This window comes from Hemiselmis andersenii, chromosome 1 (genome assembly GCF_000018645.1).
Source record: "Hemiselmis andersenii chromosome 1, complete sequence; nucleomorph".
Lineage (NCBI taxonomy): Eukaryota > Cryptophyceae > Cryptomonadales > Hemiselmidaceae > Hemiselmis > Hemiselmis andersenii.
Genome location: NC_009977.1, coordinates 151456 through 169311, shown reverse-complemented (window position 1 = coordinate 169311; position 17856 = coordinate 151456). Strand labels below are relative to the sequence as shown.

Here is a 17856-nt window from a genome sequence, read left to right as displayed (position 1 = left end):
AAATGACATATTTAGTCGAAAACTACACTATTTTAAAATTTTTAAAAAGAACCAATTTTAGAACGTTTCCCTTTAGAATTTACAACTCTTTTATTTTAGTTAAAAAATGTAGGTTTTTAGTTTTTCTTTTGAAAATTTTTAGTTTTGAAAAATTTGTATTTTCAATTATCAGTAAAGATTTGGTCCAAAGAGAAAATTTTTTCAATAATTTAAAATATTTCATAAATTTAATAGTAAGAAATTTATCATTTTTTATTTCAAGTGGATTCAGAATAAAGTTTAACAGAAGTTTTTTTTACTCAGGTTTTACTAAAATTTTTTTACAATTAGTTAAAACTATTAATTTTTTTACAATTTTTAAAATTTTTGAAAAAAAAGCAAAGAAAAGAAAAAACGGCGAGTTTTCGGGGGAAAATTTTTTTAAAAAAAAAATTTTTAAAAACCCGAATTCTGGTAAACTCAACCTTCAAATTTTTAAACCAGAGAACCAAAGTTTAAAGAAAAGAAAAGATAAACTTTTAATTCAAGATCTTTATTTTGTTAAGAAAATAATTGAGAAAGATATACCTAAATTAAATCAAAAATTAGAATCAATCATAATAAGACAAATTCATGCTATCGAACAAGTTTACGATGATTGTCAAAAAAATTTGACCCTGATTCCGTTAATAAAAAAAAAATTAAGTAAAAAAAAAAAAATGTCTATGTTTAAAATATTTCCTCTTTTTTTTTTTATTATATATATTATTTTTAATTTTAAAAAAATTTAATAACTTAAATCAATTTCTTTTTATATTATGTCTCACCGAAAATATGAAGCTCCAAGACATGGTTCCCTTGGTTTTTTGCCAAAAAAAAGATGTCGAAGAGGAAAAGGTAAAATTAAATCTTTTCCAAAAGATAATGAAAATCATCCCTGTCACTTAACTGCTTCAATTGGGTTTAAAGCAGGAATGACTCATGTTGTGAGAACTGTTGATAAATTTGGGTCAAAATTACATGGAAAGGATGTGGTCGAAGCGGTTACCGTAATTGAAACTCCTCCTTTGCAAATCGTTGGTTTTGTTGGATATATAAAAACACCGAAAGGACTAAGGTCATTTCGTACAGTATGGTCTACAAACAACTTTCCCGAAGAATTTAAAAGAAATTTTTATAAAAACTGGTACAAAAGTAAACGAAAAGCTTTTAAAAAAAAACAAAAAACAGAATTAGAATACAATGGTTTTTCGGTTTTTGAAAATCAAAAAATTAAATTTCAGATTAAAAAATTTTGTCCAATTATACGTTGTATTGCTTTTTCAAAAATAAGCAAAACAGGCCTAAAACAAAAAAAAGCTCCAGTTTTAGAAATCCAAATAAATGGAGGAAATACAACACAAAAAATAAATTTTGTGGAAAAAATTTCTCAAAAAGAAATTTCTATTTCAGATATATTCCGACAAAGGGAAATTATCGATACTATAGGCATTACAAAGGGGAAAGGTTTTCAAGGGGTTATAAAAAGATGGGGAGTCACAAAACTTCCCCGAAAAACCCATCGAGGAGCTCGAAAGGTCGCATGCGTCGGATCCTGGCATCCTTCAAGGGTTTCATTTAGAGTCCCTCGGGCTGGACAAACAGGATTTCACCACCGGACTCAAATAAATTTACAAATTTATAGAGTGGGAAAAGCTTTAGATTCGAACAATGGATCAACCGAATTTGATTTATCTACAAAAAAAATTACTCCAATGGGGGGATTTCCTTATTATGGAAATGTAAAAGAGGACTTTTTATTACTAAAAGGTTGCGTTATGGGATCAAAAAAGCGGCAAATAACTTTAAGGAAATCTCTTTCTCAAAAACCTCAAAACTTTTTCAATAAAAAAATTCAACTAAAATTTATTGACACATCTTCGAAGTGGGGACATGGAAGGTTTCAAACAAAAGATGAAAAAATAAATGCTAAAAACGCAGAATAAAAACTTAATTTTTTTTTATTAAATTTATTCAAATAATCATTTTTTTTCGCAATCAAAATGAATAATAAAAACGATGATTTAATATGGCAAATTATAGGAGAAAGGGAATTTTGTTGTTTTAAAAAAAAAACAATTTTTAAAAATTTTTGTAGTCATAAATTTAATATTACAGGTTTATGCTCCAAACAATCTTGCCCTTTAGCAAATTCCAAATACGCGACAATAATCCAACAACAAGGGAAATTTTTTTTAGTTAAAAAAGACGAAAGAAATTTAAATTTTCCAAACAAAACCTGGAAAAAAATTGCATTATCCAGAAACTTCGGGAAAGCTCTTCAAGAAATTAACATTAACCTTGCTTTTTGGCCCAAATTTTTTCTATATTTTGCTAAATTAAAAATAACCAAGTTAACTCAGATTTTTATTCGATATCGAATAAATGAATTAAAAAAAACCAGAGAATTTTATCAAAATAAAAAATTATTAATTTTTCGAAACCAAAATATTTCTGAAAATTTTAAAAAAATAGAAATTGAAAAAAGTATCGAAAATGAACTTTTGAATCGATTAAATCTGGGAGTTTACGGGAAATTGTATTCTTTTTTACCAATTCAAATAAGGAAAAAAAATTCACTAAGAATAAAGAATAAAAAAAAATCCTTAAACTTTGATCCGTTATTTTCCAATAAAGAATTAAAAAAAGTTTAATTATAAATGGATAATTTTAATTTATCGGTAAGATTTTTGATATTTTGACCGGGCTCCTTTTCCTCCTGATTTTTTTGGTTCGTTGCGCCGCGAATCTCCTACCAAGATTGATCGATCGTAATTTAAAAAAATATTACGAATTTCTTCTCTTTTTGTCTCATTCACAAATTTTTCGAAATATTTTACAATTCCTCTTGCGATAGCTTGTCGAATAGCATAAATTTGACTAACATACCCGCCTCCCTTTACTCTTATTCTAATATCGATATCCCCAAAACCAGCTTCTCCCATTAAAAGAAGAGGTTCAAAAACTTTATATTTAAGAATTTCTGGTTCAATTAAATCAATGGATGTTCCGTTTATTCTAATAAATCCATTTCCTGGACCTTTTACAACTGCTACAGCTATAGAAGTTTTTTTTCTTCCAAAAACTTGAACTATGTTTTTCATAATTATAAATTTTATTTTGCGCACCCTCACAAATTAAATATATTTAAATGAAGGCTGTCGAACATAAAATTTTGTCTTTTTCGTTTTTTTTTTCGAAAAGATTTTTAAAAAAGAAAAGGTTGATTTTCTCAAATAGGCAAATTTTAAAATTTAAAAAAACACAATTAAATTTAAAGGAAAATAGAGGGAATGATTCAAAGTTAAGACTTCATCAGATAGCTGATAAATTAAACCATTTGCTTTCTCTTGGAAAATTTCCTGAATCAACAATTCCAGAAGATTACAAAGGTCAGTTAGAATCTACAATGCATATTGCAGTAATATTTAGTAAAATTTTAGTTCAAGATCAAATAACAGTAGAATTCGAAAGACGAGTTAGTACAATTTTAACCCAAATTAAATACCGAAAATTTAAGCCTGACATTATGGCCTTTATCGGTGGATATGGAAACCAAAACCATCTTTCTGGGGCAACTGCAGGTTATATTTATTTTCGACATATTTCTCAACAAGCAAATGTTGACATTGAAGGCCTTGAGTTTATTATTGAGGAAACGACACATAGCACTCATGAAAATTTGATTTGTTTGCTAAATACTCTAAAAAAAAAATATGGAGAGGAAGCAGTTTCAAAATGTCATTTTTCTTTAATTTCATCAGATTACCACTTAATCCGCATTGCTGAAATTTACAAATTATCTCAAAGACAATCTTTATTAACATCTCTATATAACGTAGGAGCTACCTGGACCTATTTATTCGCTGCTTATCCTTTTTGTGTTTCCCCAGACCCCACTTTAGCTTTTTTAGGGAGAATAAGAGTTCTAGCTAACGATTTATCCATTGTTTTGGTAAATTTAAATGGTTTGGTAGAGTTTAATGATTTTATTGCAAAAGAAAATTTCAGTAGGCTTTGTGAAACCAATAAAAAATTGAGAATTATGTTGAGAATTATGTCGGAACCAAATGGAAACGTTAACTCATCGAGAGGGTCTGTCGAAATCCCTTTTCATCAATGGGAAATTTTAGAAAGAAGCCTATGTGTAATTCATGAAGTACAGGTTATTCTTACTCCTCTTGTGAATGGAAAGAGTGTCGAAAGAAGAACTTTAATTCGAGCTCGAGATCTTTTAATGAATGTAGTAAAAAATATTCGACTTACCATTGATCCAGATCGACCTCTTTGTCATGAAGAATGGAAAAATTCATTTTATACTGAAAAGCATTCAAAAAAAAATTTTTTACTTAAAGGAAAACATCCAAATAAGAAAACGCCTATGAAAAAACGCCTTTCTCCATTTTCAAAAAATCGGAAAGGGATACTTAAACTAACTTTTTTTTAAAAGCTTTTTAAAATTTAATAAATTTTTTTTTATAGAGTTTTTTTTTATATTTATATTATGGTAACTTCAACTTCAACTCCTGATTCAATTTTTACCGAATTTATTTGTTTCAAAATATCCTGAGAAGAAAACAAATCAATTAATCGTTTATGAATTCTTATTTCAAATAAATCCCAAGTATTGGTCCCTTCTCCACAAGGAGATTTTCTTGTAGTAATTTTCAAAATTTTTGTTGGAATTTTTATAGGACCCTTAATTTTTAAGTTTTTATCTTTCCCTTTATTTAATATTTCATTACAAATTTTTTCTAATGATTTAGTTTTTCTGGAAGATAGAATAATTCTAATGTGTTGTTTAAATTCATTTGTTTTGGTCTCTTTATTTCTTTGCTTCATTCGATCCACAAATATAAATTTCTAAAAGTTCGATATTTATTTGTACATTTTTTTCTAAAAAATAAATTTTTATGAAAAACCTAAAAAATTCGGGTGCCGAAATAGGAAACGAACTTAAATTCGGAATTGTTCATATTTTTGCTTCTTTTAATGATACCTTTATTCACGTTACAGATTTATCTGGTTCAGAAACCTTAATAAGAAGAACTGGAGGTATGGAAGTGAAAGCTGATAGGGATGAATCGTCTCCTTATGCTGCCATGGTAGCTGCCCAAAAAGTTGCCGAAAGATGCAAAGAAATTGGAATAAATGCTTTGCACATTAAATTAAGAGCAACTGGAGGAAACAGAAGCAGAACACCAGGACCAGGAGCTCAAAGTGCAATTCGCTCTTTAGCTCGTTCAGGAATAAAAATCGGAAGAATTGAAGATGTAACTCCAATTCCAACCGATGGAACCCGACGAAAAGGAGGAAGAAGAGGAAGAAGGCTATGAATCTTTTTATTTATTTTAAACCGATTTTTTTATATTTTTTTAAAAAGAAAAAAGTATAAACGGTGTTTGACTTAAATTTTAATTTTCAGGAGTTTTTTCAGAAAATTGATGATCAATCCTTATTATCATTTCAGCAGCTTCTGCTGCAGAAATAACGAGTTGGGCTTTTAATTTTGATGATTCGATTAACCCGAGTTCGTCGGCTTTCCCTATATCTCCTTTGTTCAAATCCAAGCAGGCTTTTTCTTGTCCTTCTTCTTGAGCATTTTTTATTTTGTTTATTAAATCAATTGAATCCAAACCTGCGTTTTTCGAAACAATTCTTGGAATACCTTGAATAGACTTTGAAAAAGATTCGATAGCCAAAGCTGTTTTTCCAGGAATTTTTTTGGAAAAATTTTCTAATTCTCTTGCGATATGTGCTTCAATATTTCCTCCACCCCACACAAGCCGTGGGTCACGAATTACTTGACCTAAAACGCAGAGAGCATCATGTAATGATCTTTCAGCTTCATCCAAAATTTGAAAATTGGCTCCTCTTAAAATAATTGTACACATATCCCCATTTGAACAACCACTAAATCGAGTCATTGGTTCTTCCCCTACAAGTATTTCTTCTACAATTTTGCATTTTCCGAGTTTTATTTTGGAAGGAATATCAAAAGTAGAAACAATTTCAGCACCAGTTGCTAAGGCTAAACGTTCAACTCCTTCAAAGTCCGCTTGTTCGATTGTTAAAATTCCATGTTCCATAAAAAAACGTTCGTGTCGATTGTAAATTAATTGACGGTTGATAAAAACATTGATCTTGTGAGATATAATTTTTTTACATTTATCAAAAATTTTTTTTTGTTCTGCAACTTCAATTTCAGCCAATCTTGATATGGTTTTAACCCTAATTTGAGCGCCGTAAATTTTTATCTTATCAGTATCCATTGAAGTGTTGGCAATTAGAATCCGAGCGTTTTCAATTTTTTTTGGTTGACTGATTCCATTTTTTTTTTCAAGAATATATCCATCTTCAATAAAAGAATCTTTTAACGATCCTCCGCATTTTTTAATTATCTTTATGAAATTTATATTTGTGCTTCCTTTGAGTTTTAAAACAGCTTTAACTACAATTCTTGAAAAATGTTCCCGAAAAGGAGAAATTATTTTAGAATTGAGAGTAGTGCGAACAACATTAAGTATTTCCAAACAAAATCGCAAAGGATCATTGCTATAATCAAAACTTTTTGATTCAATGATATTTAAAGTTTTTTTTGTGGCAATTCTAAATCCTTTTATTATTAGTTGAGGATGAATTTGAATTGATCTAAGTCTTTCTGCTTCCGAAATTAATTCTCCAATCAAACAACAAACTGATGTTGTTCCATCACCAATTTCCTCATCTTGGACATTACAAACATCCCGAATAATATTAAGTGCCAAACTATCAAAGAGTGCATTTTTAAGAATGGTAGCTCCATCATTAGTGACTTGAAAATTCCCATTCTTTGATAAAAGAATTTTGTCCATTCCTTTTGGACCTAAAGTGCTTTTAACTAACTCTACAATTTTTTTTACATCCTTTAAAAAAATAGGAATATTATTATATTTATACATTTATTCTAAACATAAAAAAAAATTTACATACCCACAAAAATTTTTTCCTTTGGCCAAAGTTTTTCGTTAATTTTTTGAAAATAAAATTATTTATTAATAATTATAAACAACAAAGACAGGTTGGTTAAGAACTAAAGATTATGTATTTGTTATTCGAAAACACTCTCGGGTATTTTTTATTTTTTTGTTTGGAAGATTTTTCCTTTCAAATAAAAACTCCAAAATGGGAAATTTTTATTCAAAATTACAATGAATTTTTTAAAAAAATTAAATTCAGGGCATTTATTCCCTTTAAAACAATTGATCATGCACTTAAAAATCTTTTGCTTTTATCAAAAAGTTGTCAAAGTAATTTTCTTTCCGAATTTATTCATACTCAAATTAAAATTAGCCCTCAAAAATTTTTATTAGGAGTTGAAGATTCAAAATTAGCAACAAAAATTAATGAAAGAAATAACATTCAGGTAATCAGCAATGAGCTCGTGTTAGAAATAATTCGGGGAATTCGATTTCATTTCGAAAAATTTATACAAAATTTTGTAAATTTTGGATTGAGAAAAAATTTAAATAATGTTGCTTTTTTTTTCTCTCAATCCAAGATGAGTTTAAGCTTTCGAAAAACCGATAGCACGGTTGTTCAATCGAATTCTTTACTTGAACTAATCGAAAAAGATTTGAATTTTTTTTCAATGACAGTTAAGGAATGGTATTCTAAGCATTTTCCTGAATTAAATCTTATACTTTCAAATAATTACCTATTTGCAATTGCGGTCAAGTTTATTGGAAACAAAAAAAAGATAAATTACAAAAAAAAAAAAGAATTAGGTATATTAATAATGAACCAAAAAGAAGCGGAAAAAATTTTCGAAATTTCTAAAAATTCTGTAGGATCAAAATTATCTTCTTATGATTTATCTTTAATAGAAAATTTATCATCCAAAATTTTATTAATGCTAGATTTTAAAAATCAATTAATTGCCTTCTTAAATCGAAAATTGAAAAACATAGTTCCTAATCTTTTCACTTTGTTAGGTGAAAACCTTACAGCTCAATTGATAGCTAGAGCAGGGTCGTTAAAAAACTTGGTTAAATTTCCTTCATCAACTATCCAATTATTAGGAGCAGAGAAATCTCTATTCCAAGCCTTAAAAAAAAGAACAAAAACTCCAAAATTCGGTCTATTATTCAATTCTTCATTTATTATACGAGCCAGTTCCAAAAATAAAGGAAAAATTTCAAGATTTTTGGCGAATAAATGTTCCCTTGCTGCCAAAATAGATTATTTTTCTTTGGTCTCAACGGCTTTATACGGAAAGAAACTTAAAGAACAATTAAAAAATATTTTGAAATTTTGGAAAACTTTTGACATGGGTGAGATTTGAACTCACGCCTTTTCAGACTGGCGCCTTAAGCCAGCGCCTTAGACCACTCGGCCACCATGTCAAATTAGAAAATTGATTTTTTTTTTTTTAAAAATAAAACAAAAAATTTTTATATTTAATTTTAGTATGAAAATTTTTTACTTATTTACTTATCCAATAAAACCCAATTAGAATTGTTATAGAAAAGGTTAGAATGGTTCCATTTTGTTAAGATTTTATATAAGATTTTAGTAAAGAACCAAATTTTAAAAAAAAAAAAAATTTTTTCGAACGGCTTTTTTTTTTTATATTCTTCTTCTATGGATTATAATGGAGGAAGCATTATAATTATGGGAGGAAAAAATTGCTTTGCTATTGCTAGCGACCTTCGTTTTGGATTAGATAATTTTACCAAAGGACAAAAAACTCCCAAAATATTTAAAATCCATGAAAAACTTTTTCTAGGAATGATTGGACTTTTTGGAGATATTTCAACAATAAGGCAAATACTTGAATATAAAACTTCAATTTACTTGTTAAAAAAAAGCGAAAGAATTCAGCCTTTGGGTTTTTCGAATATTCTTTCTAATTTATTGTATCATCACCGGTTTGCTCCTTTTTTGGTAGAAACGGTTCTTGCCGGTCTGGATGAAAAAAACCGTCTTTTTATCGAATCAAAAGATATTCTTGGTGCAAAATCAGCTACTTCTGATTTTGCAACAATTGGAAGTTGTTCGGAAAGTTTAAATGGAATTTGCGGAGTTTTTTGGAAACCAGAAATGAACAGGGAAGATTTATTTAAAACAATTTCGAGTTGTCTAATTTTAGGCTTAAATAGAAACTGTATAAGTGGCTGGGGAGGAATTGTTCATCTTGTTTCAATAGACGGAGTTACTAGTAAATTAATTCAAACTAGAATGGATTAAAGATAAAGATTATTTTTTTATTTTTCTATTCTGCTAACAAAACTTTTTCCTAAAAAATTTTTTATTTTGAAAATAACCCTTGCATTGCTGATGATTCCGTTCTTTAAGGAAACTATTAAAAATTGGGACATTGGAAAATACATGGTTATCAATTTTCCAATATTTTGAGTGTGACAAAGGTCCAGGGCAGCATCAATTTCGTCTAAAATATAAAAAGGAGCTGGTTTAGTCATTAATAAAGCAAAAATAAAAGATAGAGCCAAAATAGATTTTTGTCCTCCTGAAAGTTCTTCAATTGTTTGAAAACGGGTTTGACCAGAAGTTATTCGAAAATCTATTCCAAGCAAAGTTTTTCGAGGAGTTCTTATTAATACAAGTTTGGCTAAAGACCCTGGAATAAGTATAGAAAAGATTGCTTGAAGAGCAAAATTAATTTTTTTCATTGCTTGAAAAATTATCCTATTTTTTTTTATATCAAGTTTTTGAATAATATGTTGTATTATCAATTTATCTTTTTCAATCATGACGCGTTTTTTAATAAGTTCTCGATATTGCTTTGAACTTTCGATTAAAAAAAAAAATTTCTCCGGATTTAAAAATTTGGTTCCCATTTTTTTAGTTAATTCAGAAAAATTTTTCTTTTTGTTTTCAAAAAGAATTTTAAAAAATTCCATCTCAGTTTTTATAACGAAAAATTTTGATTTTTTCAAGAAGTTTTTTTTATGGACAAAAAATTTTCCTTCAGAATTGCATTCTTTTAGGTTTTTTTTTTGAGAAAAGTCCCTACCATTATAAAAATAAATGGATCGTTTTGTAAATAAAATTTTGTTAGCAGATTGTTCAATTTCTTTACCAAATTTAAGAAGAAAACAATATTTTAATTTGGTTAAAAAAAAATAATATTTTGAATAAATAAAAAAAAATTCTAAAAGAGAAATAAATAGATAAATATTATTTCGAAAACGAACAAATTTTTTAAACAATTTTTCCACAATAGCATTTAAATAATCGAAGGTTTGGAAAAAATTTATTTTTTTTTTTTTAAAATAATCTTTTCTGCTAAATTCTTTATGAGACAACTCTGTTTTTTTCTTGAAATTACAAAAAGGAAAAGAAGATAAAAACTTTTCGTGAAATTTAATCTGTTTTTGGAAATCGCTTCTATAATTTTCATTATTTTCGAAAATTTCATCGAATAAATTAAAGAAAAAATTTTGCTTTCCCCCAATTAAAATTGATTTCTTTTTTTTTGAAAAATAATTGATGTAAAAATTATTATTATTAAATTTTTTTTCTTTAAAAAATATTTTTTTTTGAATTAAACCTTTTCGACAAAACCAAGCCTTTTGATTATTAAATTCCGAAAAAATACATAAAAAACAAAAACCTTCTTCTTCGTTTTTTCCGGATATAACCGAGGCTGGAAATTCAAATATATCCCCATTTAGATTAATACATCGAATTTTTTTTTGAAACGAAAAATTCATCTTTTCATCTTTTTGTGAATTGGAAAAAAGTTTTAAATTTCCAAATACAAATTGTATTGATGTTGAAAAAATTTTTCTGAAAGATAAATATTTTATTATCGAAACCAATGTACTATCGACCCCTGTACTCCTTTCATAAAAAACAATTTTTGACAAAGAAATTAATGAAATTTTTTTTAGTAAGTAAGCTTCTTCTAAAATAATTTTTGAAATAAATTCATTTAGAATTACTAAAAATTTAGTTTGAATTGGGTTAGAAAATTCAAAAACTGTTGAAAAAAAAGATTTTTTTATACGAAACAGTGATCCAATAACCCCAAAAATCGAAAATCGTATTTTCCAAATATCTTTTTCTCCTTTTAAAAATATAGGTTCGATATTTTTAAATAGTTTTTGGTTAAATTTTCTCAAAAAGTCGCTTTGAAAAAATAAAATTTTTTTTTTAAAAATCGAAAAGGATTTGGTTTCTTTTTTTTTTTTTTTTTTTATTGAGAAAAAAAAATTTTCTTTTAAAAAATTTTTTTTTAAAAAATTTAGACTTCTGAAAAATTTTAATTTTTTTTTTATCAAAAAATTTAAATTAAAGTCAACTCTGGAAAAAAATTGGTCAATTGATAGATAATACTTAAAATTTTTAATTAAAAAAAAGTTTTTTTTTTTATTTAAATTTTTCTCCTTTTTTTTTTTTTTTTTAAATAAGTAAACAAAAAAAATTTTTTCCTTTTCCACTTTTTTTTTTTTTAAATTATAAAAAACTTTGATCTGGTCAAAAAAATATAACAGTTTTTTTTGAATAAAAAATTTTTTTAAATTTTTTAGGTTTTCGAATTTTGAAACTTTAAGCATTAGGATTTTTTTTTGAAATAAATTTGAAAGTTTGATATTTTTACTTAGTTCCTTTTTTTTTTTGTATAATTTTTTTGAAATTCTATCTGTTAAGTTTTTTTTGGTTTTTTTTAAAAGATAAATTTTATAATATGTTTTTTCTTTTTTTTCTGCAGAAAAAAGTGTAAATTTTTTTTTCCCTTTATTAGTTAAGTTTGATAAAAAAGTCCATTTTTGGTTTTTGGTTTTAAAAAATTCTTTTTTTTGGAAAATAAAATCAGATTTTCCAAGCACATTTAATTGTGGTCGAATTTGGTTTATTAAAAGATTACCGATTTCTCTGACCTTTTGGTTTTTTTTCTCTATAAGACTAATAGCGTTTTTTTTTTTAATTGAATACAATTTTATTCCAAAGGCCGTTTCCACAGTTTGAAGAAGTTCATAAGAATTCATCCGAACAATTCGCATTATATGACCTTGTCTTACAAAAAAATGTGGATTATTAATATTTATATTAATTGAATAAAGAAAATTCAATACTTTATTCGGACTTATGGGTTTTCCATTTAGAAAATACTTATTTTTACCCGATGTAATTATTTTTCTGGTAATAGAAATTTTTTCTAGGTTTTTAAAATTTAAAAATTTTTTTGATAAATTCTTATCACTTAAAGTAATGGAAACCAAAGCATAATTATTTTGTATTTTTTCATTTTGAAAAATCAGATCTTGCAACTTAGAAGCACGGATAACCGATAGATTTGATAGACCTAATACAAAACAAATAGAATCTAAAAAATTAGATTTCCCTGATCCATTAATTCCTGTAATTGAATTGAAAGTTGGATCAAGGTTCGTAAAAACAGTCTTTAAACCATATGATTTGAAACCGTCAATTATTATTTCCTTTATAATTACCATAATTGGTATTAATTTAATTTAAAATTTTATTTAAATATAACAAAAAAGTGAAAAAAAAAATAGTTTTTTTCTGGAGTTTTTTTTTTTGATTTAACTTTTTAAGTAAACATTAAATTTTAAAAAGTTTTTAATATTTTTTTTTTTTTTTTTTTTTAAAAATTCATGTAAAAAAAAAAAAAAATAAAAAAAATGGAATTAAGGCTTTTCAAAGCTGGCAATAAAAAAATTTTAAAAGAAAAAATTAATTTTTTAATTCATTTTCAATATCAAATTATTAATAGATTCTTCCCAATTTCCATAAGCCCCTCCTTCTACGAAATGTTTGTTTTTTCCGATATTTGAATATCCTTTTTTGGGAGATTTTAGCTTGAAAGGCCATAAAAAATTATTTATTTCTCTAAACCGCGTGCCACAATTATAAATTTCATGAATTATTTCTTCCAAATTAAATACTCCAATGTTTGACAATCCTTGTTCAATAATTCCATTTTCAGATAAATTTTTACGTTGCCAAGAACCTCGTTTACCAATTTTGCCAAAACCTCGTTTTTTAATCAAGTTTTTTATATTTTTTAGGGAAGGGTACCCGTATGCAACAAACGGTTCAATTTTTTTCAACATTTGATTTGTAGAGGAGTTAACTTTAAGGAAAACTCCGCTATTTATTTGATTCAATCTCAATAGTTCCAAAATTTTTTTTGCTCGTGGAGAAACGCCATTTATTCCCCGAATTCTTATTACAAAAAAAATTTTAGCTTTAGCAGGAATTATGAATTTATTTTTTTTTTTGGCTAAACGGTTTTCCTCGATGAAAGATTTTTTTCTTTTTATATTTTCTTTTATGTATTTTTCCGATTGAGTTAATCTATATTTTTTAGATCTAATATTATTATTTTTCTCTTTAATTTTCAATTTATTATTCTCATTTGTTAAAGTTTCGATAAATTTTTTCTTTTTTTCAATTCCTTTTGGAACATAGGCTTCAATGTACATTATTTTTCAAATTTTAATTTAAAAATGTATAAAAAAGCCATTTTTTATTAAATTTTTTTTTTCTTAACTAAATTTTTTTAAGATTAATAGATATATTTTATTTTCAAAGAAGCAAAGTCGTAAAGCCATGCAATTTCTGGTGAAAATTTTGCTTTTTTTTTAAAAGATTGAACGAAATAGTTAAATTCTGGAAATTTTTCAAAGCTTTTTCTCTATAGTAAAATTTTTTTTTTCTTTTGGAATTAGAAAAATGTCGCTGAAAAAAAATTTTTTCTTTGAACCAGGAGTACCTTTTAATTTTTCTCCCGATAAAGAAGTTAAAATTAATCAACTCGAAAACTTTGTTTCTTCCCTGTATGAAATTTTTAATTTTTAAACTGTTATAATTTATCTTTAGTTTTTTGAATTTTTTAATATATATTTTTTTAAAATTATCTTCCAAAAAATAAAAAAAGAGTATTTTATTTTTATTGACTTTATTTTTTTCAATTTTTTCTTTATGTTCTACGAAATTAAAAAAATTTTTAAAATATTTTGAAAATTTTAAAATCAAAAAAAATAAAAAATTTTGGGAAATCTTTTTTAAATTTTTAAAAAATTTGTGAATTTTTTTTTTTTTGGAAATTTGTATATTTAATTCAAAAAAATCTGGAAAATTTCCTAGTTTATAAAAAAAGTCTCTTTCTTTCCTTTTAAATCCAAAAATAACTTCAGAAAGAAAAACTTTGAAAATTTTTAATTTAATTTCTTTTTCAATTGTTAAAACCATTTTATAAATTTTTTTTTTATGTTAGTAATAATATTATTTAATTCAAAAAAAAAAACATTAATCTAAAAGGTTTCAGTTTTAATTGCAAATATTTCTTTAGGGTGAGATTTTAATTTCTACTCAAAATTAAAAAAAATGAAGTGGATGGGATTCGAACCCACGCCCTTTCAGACTGGAGCCTAAATCCAGCGCCTTAGACCACTCGGCCACCACTTCAATTTATATAATACCCAAGGTTCTTATTATTGTTTCGATTTGATCGGGAATAGTTTGACCAGTCCAAATTTCAGTCAAAAGTCCAGTAATAATAAAAAACATTGCTATTCGTCCATTTAAAATTTCTGAATTTTTTGTAAAACCAAATGCTTTTTTATCAAAATTTTCCTTTGCAATTCTTTCTTTTTTCCATTTTTCTGATAACGATTTTAATTTTAATTCTCTTTCGCTAATTACTGTTTTAGAAAGGATAATTTTTCCTGGAATTTTTAATTTTGGTTCCTCGTTAGAACTATCCAGATTCATGCTGCAAACTTTGAAAATTTCTTTTTTTTTCCCCAAAAAGGGATTGATAGTTTTAATCGAAACTTTTTGGTAACTTATAATAGGACTAATCATTATTATTTAATAAATTTAAAGACAGATGTCCTCTGTTTATCGCGCATTACAAAAAAAATTTCTTGATTGATTATTTTTTTCCTTTTTTGAAATTTTTTTTTTAAATGAAATAATATTTTAATTTTTACTGAAATTTTAATTAATTTGAAATCGAAAACGATTTTTTTTTTAAAAAAACAAAAGGTCCAGCTGATGGTCCCCAAACTTTTTCATCATTTTCAATATTTCTTCCGATATCAAGACTAGAGTATTCGTTTTCTTTTAAGACAGCAGTTGAATCCAAATAGGTCGGATTTCCTTCTCTAGGAATAATACATTGTTTTCCTGATTTAGTTTTTCCCAAAAAAAGCTTTTTTTTTGCATCATATTTAAATTCGAGATTACAACCATCTTTATCATTAACCAATCTATCTTTTGTTAAATTTGCCAACAAAGAAGGTTCGTAAGTACCATACCAAAAATCTTCGGGTCCTTTTATGGAAAAGGACTTCACTTCAATTATTTCGCCTTTTTTTTCTAGTAACGTAACTCCACTCTTATAGGGCTCATCCAAGGAAAACTCATTGGCAGATTCGGTATAAAAACTGTAGCCATTTAACAATGATTGGTCCAAAGGATAGAACCCAAGTTGTATATGAGACCAATCAGTAGGAAATTTTGTTGCTTGTTCTTCATTTGTCCAAATTCCTGCAAGATAATTAGCAAATAGTTCTACTTCACAAGACATTTTAGTTGAGTTTTTGGAAAAATTCCTAGGTTTTTTAAAGTTTAGTTTTTTTACAAAAGGGGAAACAAAAAAAAACATGTTACTAAAGAGAAAAAAAAGATTAATTTTATCTTAATATAATAAAATTAAATTCCATTTTAATCAAAAAAAAATTCGGACTTTCTTTCAAAATAAATGGAATTTTTAAACAGGTTCTTTTTCTTTTTAATTAAAAAACACAATCTTTTCTTCTTTCGGAAATTTTTCATAAAAATTAAAAGGATTTTTGGTGGTTTTTGATAAAGACTCGGAAGATCTTTGTTCATTAGGAAGAAAAAAAGGTAAGTCCGATATTTTGGATTTTTCGTCTCCTTTTCCAATTACTTTAGAAAGATAACCAAAAATAAAGCCTTTTAATTGACAAACTTCGTTTTCTAGGATTTTTACTTCAGATTCAAGCTTTTTCTGATTTATTTCAATATTTTGTTGTTGAATTAAAAATTGTTCTTGTCTTGAATATATATCAATAAAATTTTTAGAAAAAGATTGGCGACTTCTTTTTAGAAAATCTATATCTGCCTCTATTTTTTTATTGAGCTGTTGAATATTTTCACCAGAAAAATTTAAGTAATTTGTTTTTAGTTTTTTTTTTCGAATTATTCCTGATAATTGATCTTGTTTTCCATATTTAAACTCTTTATGACCAAATATCCATTCATCAGGAGATAGTTTACTAAATCCATATTTATTCAATTGTCGTAAAAAGGAAGAAAAATTTTTATGCTTAAAATAAGATGGTAAAATTTTTTTAGAAAATTCAATTGGATCTGTTATAATAAAAGTTTGTCCGTTATTTTCCCATCGTATCAATTCGTTCCAATAAGAATCATTTACCAAAGCAAAAAGTTTACTTAGGAAAGGGGGGGGAGATCCCATTTATGGATTTTGTTAAAGGTTACGCCCCATTTATATTTTCGAATGTTTACCTTTAAAACCACAATTTCTTAAAAAATTATTAAAAATTAAATTGAAGGTTTTATTTTCAATTCTCATTAAACTTTTGATCAACAGAATTTTATTTTTTTAACTAGAAATTAAAAAAATTAAACTATTTTTAAACTTTAAAATTTTTTTCAGTGGGTCTATCTTTTTTTCCTAAAAAATAAAAAAAAGAAAAGAACTATTTTTTAAAAAAAACAAAGAAAAGATGCTAAAAATGATTCAGAATTTATTTTTTGAATTTTATTTATTCAGAGGTTTTTCCATTTTGAATTTTATTTCTTTCCTGGAAAAAAAAATTAGATTCAAAAGCTGAAAATTTCACTGATAAGAAAAATTCCAAGTTTTAAAAATTCTAAAAAATCTAATTTATGGTTAAAGATCTAATTTGTTCAGAGGGGAATCTACAAGAAAAAAGTTCTTTTCCGATTCTTATATCCCATTTTTTAACTACGCCTTTGTTATCAGAAGATAATAAATACAAAGGATTGGAATTTTCTTCTTCTTGGGGAGAAACTATATGTTCGATTTCACCAGGATGACCGTTCCAGTATTGAATTGCTTTTCCTAAACGTAAATCCCATTTTGAAATTTGTTGACCATTTCCTCCACAAAAAAGAGTATTTTTTTCCAAAAATCGAAGAGGAAAAAACTTTAATCGGTTAAAATTTTTTTTATAAAATTTGGAATGTTTTATTATATTTAATAAAATCCCATTATGATTATAAAGGTAAACTTTCCCTGTCAAGGTGCCAACAGCAAAATAATCGTTTTTTTTTTCTGTGGCAATTGAAGCAATTTTTTCTTCCAAGGATGATTGTCCACAAAACAAAATTCTTTCGCCTAAAAAACTCCAAAGTTTTATCTTGTTGTATTGAGATGAAGTGGTAATCATTAGATTGGATTTTTCTAAGATAAAAATTTTATCTAATGTGTCTTTTACTAGAATTTTTGCAAAAATTTTCCAATTCTTATGATTATTTTTTTTCCAAGTTAGGATTGAATTGTCAAGTAATCCAAAAATATGTGAATTACCATAAATTTCAAAATCTTTTACTGAGAAATCTTGTGTTTTTATCAAATTTTTTTTATTCTTTTTAAAAATTTCTAAGATTTTAAAATTTCCTTCTTCAGTGTAATAAAGAATTTGGTTTTTTTTAAAATTTAAAATTTTTTTAATCTTTTCTTTTTCGATTTTTTCATGAAACAAAACATTTTTTCTTTTGAAATCAGGAAAAGCCGATTCTTTAATTCCAATAAAATTTTTATTTTTTGAATAAATTAAAATCATATGT

General features: G+C 25.8%; 17 protein-coding genes and 2 non-coding genes across 19 annotated transcripts; 7 read left to right on the top strand and 12 right to left on the bottom strand.

Annotated features, from left to right (window-relative positions):
• Positions 1–2: 2 nt before the first annotated feature.
• On the top strand, positions 3–770 carry HAN_1g150 (hypothetical protein; the record flags this gene model as incomplete). Its single annotated transcript, XM_001712260.1, has 1 exon — positions 3–770. The coding sequence occupies one exon, from the start codon at positions 3–5 to the stop codon at positions 768–770; it is 768 nt and encodes a 255-aa protein (XP_001712312.1).
• A 27-nt stretch (positions 771–797) lies between these two features.
• HAN_1g149 (rpl3) lies at positions 798–1964 on the top strand (the record flags this gene model as incomplete). The annotated part of the gene is made up of 1 exon (XM_001712259.1): positions 798–1964. The coding sequence occupies one exon, from the start codon at positions 798–800 to the stop codon at positions 1962–1964; it is 1167 nt and encodes a 388-aa protein (XP_001712311.1).
• Positions 1965–2021: 57 nt separating this feature from the next.
• Positions 2022–2672, top strand: HAN_1g148 (mak16; the record flags this gene model as incomplete). The annotated part of the gene is made up of 1 exon (XM_001712258.1): positions 2022–2672. The coding sequence occupies one exon, from the start codon at positions 2022–2024 to the stop codon at positions 2670–2672; it is 651 nt and encodes a 216-aa protein (XP_001712310.1).
• Positions 2673–2693: 21 nt separating this feature from the next.
• HAN_1g147 (rps16) lies at positions 2694–3122 on the bottom strand (the record flags this gene model as incomplete). Its single annotated transcript, XM_001712257.1, has 1 exon — positions 2694–3122. The coding sequence occupies one exon, from the start codon at positions 3120–3122 to the stop codon at positions 2694–2696; it is 429 nt and encodes a 142-aa protein (XP_001712309.1).
• Positions 3123–3169: 47 nt separating this feature from the next.
• HAN_1g146 (hypothetical protein) lies at positions 3170–4465 on the top strand (the record flags this gene model as incomplete). Its single annotated transcript, XM_001712256.1, has 1 exon — positions 3170–4465. One exon carries the CDS (start codon positions 3170–3172, stop codon positions 4463–4465), a length of 1296 nt encoding a protein of 431 aa, XP_001712308.1.
• A 50-nt stretch (positions 4466–4515) lies between these two features.
• On the bottom strand, positions 4516–4860 carry HAN_1g145 (rps20; the record flags this gene model as incomplete). Its single annotated transcript, XM_001712255.1, has 1 exon — positions 4516–4860. One exon carries the CDS (start codon positions 4858–4860, stop codon positions 4516–4518), a length of 345 nt encoding a protein of 114 aa, XP_001712307.1.
• Positions 4861–4931: 71 nt separating this feature from the next.
• Positions 4932–5354, top strand: HAN_1g144 (rps14; the record flags this gene model as incomplete). The annotated part of the gene is made up of 1 exon (XM_001712254.1): positions 4932–5354. The coding sequence occupies one exon, from the start codon at positions 4932–4934 to the stop codon at positions 5352–5354; it is 423 nt and encodes a 140-aa protein (XP_001712306.1).
• A 78-nt stretch (positions 5355–5432) lies between these two features.
• On the bottom strand, positions 5433–6959 carry HAN_1g143 (tcpB; the record flags this gene model as incomplete). Its single annotated transcript, XM_001712253.1, has 1 exon — positions 5433–6959. One exon carries the CDS (start codon positions 6957–6959, stop codon positions 5433–5435), a length of 1527 nt encoding a protein of 508 aa, XP_001712305.1.
• A 140-nt stretch (positions 6960–7099) lies between these two features.
• Positions 7100–8341, top strand: HAN_1g142 (nop56; the record flags this gene model as incomplete). Its single annotated transcript, XM_001712252.1, has 1 exon — positions 7100–8341. One exon carries the CDS (start codon positions 7100–7102, stop codon positions 8339–8341), a length of 1242 nt encoding a protein of 413 aa, XP_001712304.1.
• Positions 8323–8402, bottom strand: HAN_1g141. The gene has a single exon. It is a non-coding gene; the product is annotated as a tRNA-Leu (tRNA).
• A 238-nt stretch (positions 8403–8640) lies between these two features.
• HAN_1g140 (prsB3) lies at positions 8641–9246 on the top strand (the record flags this gene model as incomplete). Its single annotated transcript, XM_001712251.1, has 1 exon — positions 8641–9246. One exon carries the CDS (start codon positions 8641–8643, stop codon positions 9244–9246), a length of 606 nt encoding a protein of 201 aa, XP_001712303.1.
• A 17-nt stretch (positions 9247–9263) lies between these two features.
• Positions 9264–12479, bottom strand: HAN_1g139 (smc2; the record flags this gene model as incomplete). Its single annotated transcript, XM_001712250.1, has 1 exon — positions 9264–12479. The coding sequence occupies one exon, from the start codon at positions 12477–12479 to the stop codon at positions 9264–9266; it is 3216 nt and encodes a 1071-aa protein (XP_001712302.1).
• Positions 12480–12728: 249 nt separating this feature from the next.
• Positions 12729–13472, bottom strand: HAN_1g138 (rpl7; the record flags this gene model as incomplete). The annotated part of the gene is made up of 1 exon (XM_001712249.1): positions 12729–13472. The coding sequence occupies one exon, from the start codon at positions 13470–13472 to the stop codon at positions 12729–12731; it is 744 nt and encodes a 247-aa protein (XP_001712301.1).
• Positions 13473–13575: 103 nt separating this feature from the next.
• Positions 13576–14241, bottom strand: HAN_1g137 (hypothetical protein; the record flags this gene model as incomplete). Its single annotated transcript, XM_001712248.1, has 1 exon — positions 13576–14241. The coding sequence occupies one exon, from the start codon at positions 14239–14241 to the stop codon at positions 13576–13578; it is 666 nt and encodes a 221-aa protein (XP_001712300.1).
• Positions 14242–14376: 135 nt separating this feature from the next.
• Positions 14377–14456, bottom strand: HAN_1g136. Its single transcript has one exon. It is a non-coding gene; the product is annotated as a tRNA-Leu (tRNA).
• A 4-nt stretch (positions 14457–14460) lies between these two features.
• HAN_1g135 (hlip) lies at positions 14461–14856 on the bottom strand (the record flags this gene model as incomplete). The annotated part of the gene is made up of 1 exon (XM_001712247.1): positions 14461–14856. One exon carries the CDS (start codon positions 14854–14856, stop codon positions 14461–14463), a length of 396 nt encoding a protein of 131 aa, XP_001712299.1.
• Positions 14857–14995: 139 nt separating this feature from the next.
• Positions 14996–15661, bottom strand: HAN_1g134 (cpeT-like protein; the record flags this gene model as incomplete). Its single annotated transcript, XM_001712246.1, has 1 exon — positions 14996–15661. One exon carries the CDS (start codon positions 15659–15661, stop codon positions 14996–14998), a length of 666 nt encoding a protein of 221 aa, XP_001712298.1.
• Positions 15662–15787: 126 nt separating this feature from the next.
• HAN_1g133 (hsf) lies at positions 15788–16498 on the bottom strand (the record flags this gene model as incomplete). Its single annotated transcript, XM_001712245.1, has 1 exon — positions 15788–16498. One exon carries the CDS (start codon positions 16496–16498, stop codon positions 15788–15790), a length of 711 nt encoding a protein of 236 aa, XP_001712297.1.
• A 427-nt stretch (positions 16499–16925) lies between these two features.
• Positions 16926–17852, bottom strand: HAN_1g132 (hypothetical protein; the record flags this gene model as incomplete). The annotated part of the gene is made up of 1 exon (XM_001712244.1): positions 16926–17852. One exon carries the CDS (start codon positions 17850–17852, stop codon positions 16926–16928), a length of 927 nt encoding a protein of 308 aa, XP_001712296.1.
• Positions 17853–17856: the final 4 nt, after the last annotated feature.